The sequence below is a fragment of the Sitophilus oryzae genome, unplaced genomic scaffold (genome assembly GCF_002938485.1).
Source record: "Sitophilus oryzae breed Bouriz unplaced genomic scaffold, Soryzae_2.0 scaffold_87_pilon_pilon, whole genome shotgun sequence".
NCBI classification, from domain to species: domain Eukaryota; kingdom Metazoa; phylum Arthropoda; class Insecta; order Coleoptera; family Curculionidae; genus Sitophilus; species Sitophilus oryzae.
Window position 1 is genome coordinate 1,573,994 of NW_022147505.1, and position 10,427 is coordinate 1,584,420.

The 10,427-nt window shown below is 32.6% G+C and overlaps 1 protein-coding gene across 1 annotated transcript; it reads left to right on the forward strand.

Moving 5' to 3' along the window:
• The first annotated feature begins 1,841 nt into the window (after nt 1–1,841).
• LOC115890524 (1-phosphatidylinositol 4,5-bisphosphate phosphodiesterase epsilon-1-like) lies at nt 1,842–10,157 on the forward strand. The gene is made up of 4 exons (XM_030910768.1): nt 1,842–1,973; nt 3,657–3,810; nt 5,903–6,040; nt 10,086–10,157. The coding sequence occupies exons 1-4, from the start codon at nt 1,849–1,851 to the stop codon at nt 10,155–10,157; spliced, it is 489 nt and encodes a 162-aa protein (XP_030766628.1). The 5' UTR covers nt 1,842–1,848.
• Nucleotides 10,158–10,427: the final 270 nt, after the last annotated feature.

The following is a 10,427-nucleotide window of genomic DNA, read 5'->3' on the forward strand; positions in this document are numbered from 1 at the left end:
ATGAAGATCGCTGTCAGAAAATTATATGGGAAATGTCATCGATCGTCATTTCATAGCCATCGCTGTCGCCGGTTTTATCTTGATATTTTCAGTGAAAGTGAAAGCTAGTTCTAGACAATAACAAAATATTTAGCAACGTTAGGAAACATTCATATAGCACCAATGTCAGTGGAAAACATCATGTTTGAGCTTCTCAACGGACAAGCGGCTTTCGCTAGTACATAAACCCTATGTTTTAGGGATTTATATTGGCTTATAGAGTTGATAACAGACACAACTATACAGGATTTATTATAGATGTCCTTATGCATGACAAGCTTAAAATTATTTTACTAGATGTTCGAAATACACTTCTTGATAGCAAATTCCACACAAAAATAAATTTAGTCAGATTCAATTTTACTCTTCTATAACTTTTAAAATAATTTTTCGATGTTGGTAAAACTTTTTATGTAATGTAGACCAGTGTCTTAAAAAAATCTAATAGTCAGTGTTGCCAAGTCAGTAGAAATCCTACTAAATCTAGTAGGTTTCACAGAAGTCTCGGTAGTGAATTCTGAAATACTTTAAATACAAAAAAAAACGAAAAAAAAACCTATTTTATATATTAGAAAGTTTGACATAAAATTTTGAATACCCTGTATGGTTTAAGATTACGATATTTATAGCAAAGTTAGTACAGACCAACTGTAGTAAATACCTAGTATAGTTTTGATTTCAGCACATTTCTTGCGTGTATTTTTAATATTTTTTTTAAAAAAGGCTGATTTCTTTTTAATTTATTAATGTTTTTGAAGCTTTCTATTAAAACAAATTTAATAATATCTTAGGATTATGTAAAGTGATTAGAAAGGAAGCCAAAAATGCAATATTATACAGGGTGTTTCGTTTAAAAACTGAACAACTGAATATTATTTAACAAAAAAAAAATGAAACCTGCAAACACAAGCGCTCTTTTCAATTTTTCGTTGATAATGAATCAGTAAAACTGCTTTAGTGAGACTGACTGACATGTGAGAACCCGCCTTAACATCCGAAGATACGTATCTAGATATTGGAATATGTTTTACGAAAATTGGTTAACAATTTAAAAATTTAGAGGGCTCTTAAGCTGAGTAAAATTATTTTTCGCTGGAATTTATTATCGAAATACATATAAAAACATTATATGTGTTTTTCTCGTAATTTTACAAATTTTAAATTTGTTTACTCCAATAATTTAATAATAAAATTTTATACCCTTGTTTCATATAAAACTTCAGATATTTTAAACGCGAAAACAAGATAGAATTATTTATTTTATCTATACGTTCCCGAGTTTTATTTCAATATTTTAATGAACAAGAGTTTTTAAACGAAAAACAGGAAATGTAATGGCGCTTTAATTTTGATTTAAATTTCATTAAAAATATTTTCTAAAAGCTTTTACATAATGGATTCAAGTTTGTTAAAAAATACAGAATAACAAACAAAAAATGTAATATACAAAGTACCATGTGAATGCGATAAATTTTACATTGTTGAAACATCTACAGTTGCATGAGACATGACTAAAACATAACAGTAAAAAATTAGTCATGTTTCGTTCAGAATACAGTCATTAAAACCTTAGTCATGTTTTAATCTTACTGTAGAAGCTTGCCCAATAAATTCTTTCTTCTTTTTTGTATGATCCCGATAACATCTTTTGTTTACTATTTTATATCTTTATACACGCAAAAATTTCTAAAAACATATGCAGACATTTTTAGTGTAACTAACCTAAAGATATTTTCAGATTTTGGATCTAATGTTAATCAAGGAGGTCCATTTGGGCGGTAGGGACCAGGAAAAGACGCGGAACTGGCAATGGTGGCCCGCAGATACGGACTCAGCCATCAGCCCGGGAACGAATGCGCTTTTACCATTCTGCATGGCAACGGACTCAGTGATAACAGACTTTTCTATGTTATTTGTCCACCAGCTGAATGCAGGTACAGAAGAATTATATTATAGTAAATATACAGACCTTGTATAACCAATAGTCGACGAAAAAATTAACTGATCATGGTTTACATCTAAAGTAATCATAAAACAATTTCCGATGCGTGGTCAACTTTGAGTGACAAGCAATGGCGACAGCAGTGCAGATTGTGATGGTTATGAGATTAATCTTAATGTAAAATTGGGAAACAATATATTTATTATCATTTTTAAAGATTTTTTACGTTTATTTTAATTTAATAGTTAATATTTTGGTAATCAATTTATTTATTAGCAGTATATATTATGTTAGGATTTTAATCAGATTTGGGGTGTCTATGTTTTGCTAAGTGCATCAACAATATTTTACAAAGCATCGATGTTGAAGAAGGTAACATTTTCTGTTCATTAAAATGTTGTATTATATTTTATAGGGCTTGTTTCTCTCTACAATTTCCTGTGTCACAATGTACCGTTTGTGTCCGGGAAGGGATCATAGTTTCATAGTTGTCGATTTCCGGAAGAAATCAGTACATGTATATTATTACGTATATTTTTCATTTTATTGATTTTATGGAAAGCTTTTGTTCATTAAAATGTTGTATCCTATGTTATAGAGGCTTGTTTCTCTCTACAATTTTCATCTCACAATGTACGTTGTGTCAGGAAGGGTTCATAGTTCATAGTTGTCGATTTTGAGAAAATCAGTACATGTATATGATTTCGTATATTTTTCATTTTATTGATTTTATGGAAGCACTGTTCATTAAATGTTGTATCTGTTATAGGGCTTGTTTCTCTCTACAATTTCCTGTCTCACATTGTACCGTTTGTGTCAGGGAAGGGATCATAGTTTCATAGTTGTCGATGTTCCAGAGAAATCAGGATATGTATATTATTTCGTATATATTTTTGATTTTATTGATTTTATGGAAAGCACTGTTCATTAAAATCTTGTATCCTATGTTATAGGACTTGTTTCTCTTTACAGTTTCCTGTCTCACAATGTACCGTTTGTGTCCGGGAAGGGTTCATAGTTTCATAGTTGTCGATTTTTGAAAGAAATCAGTACATGTATATTATTTCGTATATATTTTTCATTTTATTGATTTTATAGAAAGCACTGTTCATTAAAATATTTATCCTATGTTATAGGGCTTGTTTCTCTCTGAATTTCCTGTCTCACATTGTACCGTTTGTGTCCGGAAGGATCATAGTTTCATAGTTGTCGATGTTCGAAAGAAATCAGGATATGTGTATTATTTGAGCCACTGTTTTATTGATTTTATGGAAAGCACTGTTCATTAAAATATTGTATCCTATGTTATAGGGCTTGTTTCTCTCTACAATTTTTCTGTCTCACAATGTACCGTTTGTGTCAGGAAGGGTTCATAGTTTCATAGTTGTCGATTTCCGAGAGAAATCAGTACATGTATATTATTACGTATATTTTCATTTTATTGATTTTATGGAAAGCACTGTTTATTAATACAACATTTTAATGAACAAGAAGAACAACAAATAAGACAAAACAAAATAATAAAGTATTAAAAAAGCTATTTTGTTCAAATAATGGCAAGACCTAAACAATGATTCCAAAGTTATAATGAATAGTAGCTTTAGTTAATTATTTATTGAAAATACGAAATAATTTGTAGAAATTAAATATAAAGGCGTTTTTATTTTTGTTGTAGGGTATGGTACAGTGGACTCTACTGGCTCATCCGTGGGATATCTCGTCTAAATTCTCTCTGTGATAAACGTTTGCTGTGGTTAAGGGAGCAATACCTGCAACTGTACCACGAGGATGGGTACTGTTGCGGACCACTGGCTGCGGATGCCATTCGGGTACGTCCAAATAAAATAATTTCGTAGTACAAAAATAATAATATTTTTACGAAATTCATCAAAAACTATAAGCGATACCATTTAACCTTTTAGTTACTTATTCGAGGGCACGATTTTTAAATTCATTGTTACCAATCATGGATATGTTTAGCGTCGGAGTGACTGACTGGAATTTAAATTTCCCGCTGGGGATTTAGGTGGTAACTCTGCTGTAAAAAATGTTAAGTTGCCACAGTTATTTATTTATTTCCTGACATTGTCGTTAGTTTTTGAAATTTTAGTTTTCTATTACGAATTTTTGGTTTAAATGAATCGTGTTGTGATATTTTAAGCATAAAATTTTTTACTAGCAGACCTTGCAGTCTTGTCTGTTTTAACTAACTTATATTTTTGTTTAGTTTAAAAAAGTGAGTAGAAAATATTTTTTCATTAAAAATACGTCTTTGCCAGAAATAAACATAAAAATTATTATAAAAAAAATGAGTGCGAGAAGATTTTAGAAAAAAACATTTTAGGAAAAAATGAGTTTTTATTTTTTTCATATTGTTCCACCACTTCAAAAAAATTCTAAAAAATTCCTGAGTGTAAAGAAGTGAAAGACATTTTCTGGCGATTTTTAGTGAGTGACATATTTCACAAAAATAAGATTTAATTTTCTTTCCGCCGCTTTTTATTTAGAATCATGATCATATTATTTTTCATGTTTTTGAAAACCTGGAAAGCCGTTTGAGTTAAAGAGCTAAAATGTAGCTGAATTATTTCGAGACCAAATCAGTCCCCTGAGTGCGAGTCAAAAAGCCATAGGGCAGATTTCCTGTATTAATCGGGCTATACTAGGAATTAGTAGTTCGTGAACGAACTAGTTCCAATGAACTATTCCGACCCCGGAATAAAAGGAACTAGTTCCTGGTTTCTCAAAGAACTAGTTCCTCAGGACCTATTCCGGGATCGAGACTGTGACCGATATAGAATAATATGCGACGGCGACGGATCGGCTAACGCGCGTAGCCCGATGGTAGGCAGGAGTGGGGAGTGCCAGCCGTACGTTATCGGATCCGGACCTAGAGGAACTAAACTAAATAAAAGACTAGTTTACGTACGAACGGATAGGGCCAGAGCGATCGATGCTAGGCAGGAGTGGGGAGTGCCAGCCGTATGCCGTATGTTATCGGATCCGGACCTAAAGGAACTAGAGGAACTAAATAAAAGACTAGTTTTTACTAAGGTTTTTACGTATGGATCAGCCAGCGTGATTGATGCTAGGCAGGCGTCGGGAGTGTCAGGCGTATGTTATCGGATCCGGACATAGAGGAACGATTAATAGACTAGTTCACGGGAATCTGTTGAGTCGGCAGATCCGAGATATAATACAAGGCGACGACGATGGATTCGGCCTTGTCTATTGCCGCAGCCGGCGCGGCGTAATTACCACAGAAAATTGTCGTGGATACTGTTTTTGATTTTTACTTTGTTTTTTAAATATTTTATGGGAATGTTTCACTTTAGGTCCCTAAAATTAAGAAATATCTTATAAAACGAAGTAGATATTCTGAGTTTTTAGACAAAAACAAAAAGCTTGAAGTGAGGAAAAATGCAATTTTTCGTAAAATTTTTGTAATATTTGCTCCAATTGATTTGTGATATAGTTTTTTAAATTCTGATTTGAGTTTTTTTTTTATTTTTTTATCTGCAATAAAACTTAACTATATGTTTTTAACATACACAATTACCCGTCTCGTTATATCTCCGTACATTATAAAAATTATACAGATCATACTGTAAATAGTTCGGACGGACAACGAAACGCATTAGCAAGCAAGGGGGATGTCAATGTTAGTCGGGAACTATTGTGAACTAAAGACCTAGTTCAAGGAACTATTCCTCTGGAGGACTAGAACTAAGGAACTAGTTTCTCCCAAGGAACAAATTCCCACCTATAGGCTATACCCTTCTATCAAACCATTAATAAAAAAATCCCATGTCTCCTGTCTCTGTAACATATTACATTATAGTCTAGTAATCTAATTTGCTTTCTACAGTCCAGAAAAATCACGTTTAAATTAGATTTATGACACTTCTCCCTTATTTCTAGTCGTTTGGCGGAAGAGATTGGTCTCTAGCCGGTAACAAACCCGGAAGTAATCAATCTGGCGAGACTTCCGGTGCCCTACATGAGAAGGTATCAGATAAAAAACAGATATTAAGCAATCAGGCCTTCAAAGTGAGCAAAGTAAGTACCGATAAAAATCGCCATTCGTTCATAAAAAAAGCAGCATTTTCATTGGAAATATTTTTCGTCATAAATTACGAAAGAAAATAAATATTTAATCTCGATAGTTTAAAATATTTAGGGTTTTAAAGCCAGTATTGGAGGATTTTATGGGTCATCATGGAAATTGTTAGCTATTACTTTAAAGTGGCCTGTTAGTTTATTTGGAGTAAACATAAAGCTGGGAAATTCATAAAAATTTACGGGTTTGTTCGTATATAAAATTTCATTTTATCACCCCTTTTCGCTGAAAGAGTTTTTAATAAAAATAATTAATAAAATTTTGTGTCCGTAAAGATAATTTTTTTTATTCAAAAATTTCCTTTACTTTATTTGTGATGGGCATTACGATTCTTCTTAGTGAATCGAATCACGCGATTCAATTTCTCATAATGAATCGATTCTTACGATTCGTTCATTTGAACAAACTACATACACATTTTGCGTATTACAATATAAATATAGATCTATGCTGGCCACGATTGAATTGAACGAATCGTATTGTATCAATGAATCAATTTTCACAATTCTTTGAACGAACGAGCTGTAAAGACTCTTTATTACGACTCGTTCGTTCAAATTTTATGGATCCGTGCTGGCCACGATTCAATTGAATTAACCGTATTGTAAGGAGTGAATCAATTCTCACGATTTTTTGAACGAACAAATCGCATTGTGATCCGATTCAATTCTAAAGACTCTTTATTACGACTCGTTCGTTCAAATTTTATGGATCCGTGCTGGCCACGATTCAATTGAACTAACCATATTGTAAGGAGTGAATCAATTCTCACGATTTTTTGATTGAACAAATCGCATTGTGATCCGATTCAATTCCTACGACTCTTTTTTACGACTCGTTCATTCAAATTTTATGGATTCGTGCTGGCCACGATTCAATTGAACGAATCGTATTGTAGGCAATGAATCAATTTTCACGATTCTTTGAAAGAACGAACTGTAGTAACTAATGAGTCGCATTGTGATCCGGTTCAATTTTAACGACTCTTTTTTACGACTCGTTCGTTCAAATTTTATGGATCCGTGCTGGCCACGATTCAATTGAACGAATCGTATTGTAGGCAATGAATCAATTTTCACAATTCTTTGAACGAACGAGCTGTAGTAACTAACGAGTCGCATTGTGATCCGATTCAATTTTAACGACTCTTTTTTACGATTCGTTCGTTCAAATTTTATGGATCCGTGCTGGCCACGATTCAATTGAACTAACCGTATTGTAAGGAGTGAATCAATTCTCACGATTTTTTGAACGAACAAATCGCATTGTGATCCGATTCAATTCCTACGACTCTTTTTTACGACTCGTTCATTCAAATTTTATGGATTCGTGCTGGCCACGATTCAATTGAACGAATCGTATTGTAGGCAATGAATCAATTTTCGCGATTCTTTGAACGAACGAACTGTAGAAATGAACGAGTCGCATTGTGATCCGATTCAATTCTAACGACTTTTTTTTACGACTCGTTAGTTCAAATTTTATGGATCCGTGCTGGCCACGATTCAGTTGAACGAGTCGTGTTGTAGACAATGAATCAATTCTCACGATTCTTTGAACGAACGAACTGTAGAAATGAACGAGTCGCATCGGATCACAATTTAATTCTAAGGACTCTTTTTTAAGACGCGTCCGTTCAAATTTTATGGATCCGTGCTGGCCACGATTCAATTGAACAAACTGTATTGTAAGCAATGAATCAATTCTCACGACTCTTTGAACACACGAACTGTAGAAACGAACGAGTCGCATTGTGATTCGACTCAATTCCTACGATTCTTTTTTACAACTCTCACGATTTATTTTTATTACTCGTTAAAATGAACGACTCGTTCAGTCTTTGCCTAACTCTGTTATAGATAGAACTAAATTGTTTATTTAAGGGGGTGATTCTTGGACCTACTTCAAGAAAAAAACTTCATATGAATGTTCTAAACAGCTTAACTTTTGAAACAGAGCGTGGTGAAATTAAAAAAAATTATAACTTTGATGTTAATGTAGGTATTTTTAAGAAATTTGATACATTTCTTCTATGCCTCAAAATACATTTTTTTACAAAGAAACTTATATTTTTAATTTTTTTTTAAATTTGTACAAAACTTTATTTTGTTTAAACTTGTGTATTATTCATTTAATCTAAAATATTTTCGTTGTTGATTTCAAAACAGCGGATGCTATTGATGCGTTGCTTCAGGAACGAAGAAGTGAGTGATATGTTGAACAATATCAATATCACCAGCTTGAATAGAAATTACACTATTTTTTGTGAACTGAAACTTTTTTTAGCTTAGATATCTATTCTCTCATTGTCTTTCATTTATTCGATTTGTTCTAGAACAAATCTGAAGTTGTCTCTGAAACTGAAATCTGTCAATTCCAAACACTGTGAAGTTAGACAATAGTTGGACAGAAAAACATTGCTGTCCTTGTCTCGGCAGCCATACTTGTCGTCAGGAGAATGACAGGAATGACACTACTGACTGTTTCAATTTTCCTATTTCACTGTCACCCCTGGAGCCTAATTCTCTTGAACTGGAATTTCGAAAAATCCCTTCTTATCGAACCTCTACACCCTAGAATCAACCTGTATGCTAAAATTGAGCTTCTTACGTTGAGTGGTTTGAGCAGGATCGTGATTAATCAGTATGTCAGTCACTTAAGCATTTTATATATTAGTATAGATAAATAAACAATGCTTTATAGTACAAAAAGCCAAAATAGCTTCATCGACAAAACATTTACAAAACCACAAAAAAAATATACAAATAATAAAAAATATACAATACAAATCAATCCAAAAATATTTACGTCATTAAAATTACAAATAAAATTTTACAATAGGAAAATTGTAAATGGATATAATCATGTAAGAGTTATGTCAAATATTAAATACTAGACCTTTAACCAGTGTGTGAGATGATCAAAATTTTAAAATTCAAAATTGTTCATGATTAAGCATCAACAAAAAAGTCGTTTACCGCATATAGCATACATACTCTCTCCAGTAAGTATGATTTCTTCTTCTTCTTCCTGTGCCTTGTGCTTAGCCGCACTTTGGCGATTGTCTGTACTCTTCATACAATGTGTAGACTGCCGTTTTCGGCTCTTCGAAATATGGTGGCTGCGTCGCTGATGTTACACCAATCCCGTATGTTTCTTAGCCAGGAATGTTGTTTTCTTCCTGGGCCTCGCCGTCCCTCTATTTTTCCTTGTGGAATCAGCTTAGGAATGTAATATTTGTCTCTAAGGATATGGCCGAGGCATGAGACTTTCCTTTCTTTAACTATGTTAAACATTTCTCGTTCATAGCCTGCAGTTCTTAAAACTTCTTTGTTGGTTGCATGTGCGGTCCATGGTACACGTAAGAGTTCCGAGAGTCCACATTTGTATCATTTCCGAATTGAGCCTGTGAAATGGCTCCAAAACGAAATAAGTAAATTAGCAACAGATATTCAGGCTGAGATGACAAACGCCATATCCAAACTACTTCCATTTAAATCCCTGAATAATATATGAAAAGGAATACAAACATTTTCAAAATTGGCTAATTCAAAAACATGTTGAGAAGAAATAAAGTTTTTAATTTTTTTTTTTTTTTTTTTTTTGTTTTTTATTTTTTAATCAATTAATTTTTTGTCTTTCAATTTATAATAAGTTTTTAAAGAATTCATTTTTTTATTTAAATTAATGATTAAATAAAAAAATCCGTTGATTTAAATCACGATTTAAATCATTAAAAAATGAACTAAAAACAGATCACAGATCCATTCATCTTCTGATGACAGGTAACGAAATTTGTGTGATTTTTATATTGAGGTTGGAAATTTCTCATACCACCATCGTATTAAACCGAATATTTTTAGAACCACCCACATACTGTCTCAATCTTCACTGTTGTATGTGAATGAATATTATGTCTCGTAATGGTATTTGTGCGTAAATATGGTGTAAAAAATCCTTAAATGCCTTTGTTCTCAATTCAAGATGATTATTACTGAAACTTACGAATATAGCAGTACCAAAATCGGTACAATACAATGCCAAGCTTTCACGTGAAACAATTGAGACCATTAATCCACGAGCTAATTTGCATTGGCTCATTTTTTTGTTATTGAAACATATAATCATGTTTATTTATCTCGTTTATATTTTTTTGCCCCGTTTCTTGTTAAAACTAGGATATGGTATTGCTTTTAATATGTCATTTCGGATAGACTACTAATTTATATTCAAGCTTTCAGTAGTAGTTTCGTGCGTTGTGACCTTGAATATTGCCGAAATAGGTATGAACAAAGTTTACAGTCTGTAAACTTGGGTATGAACGAT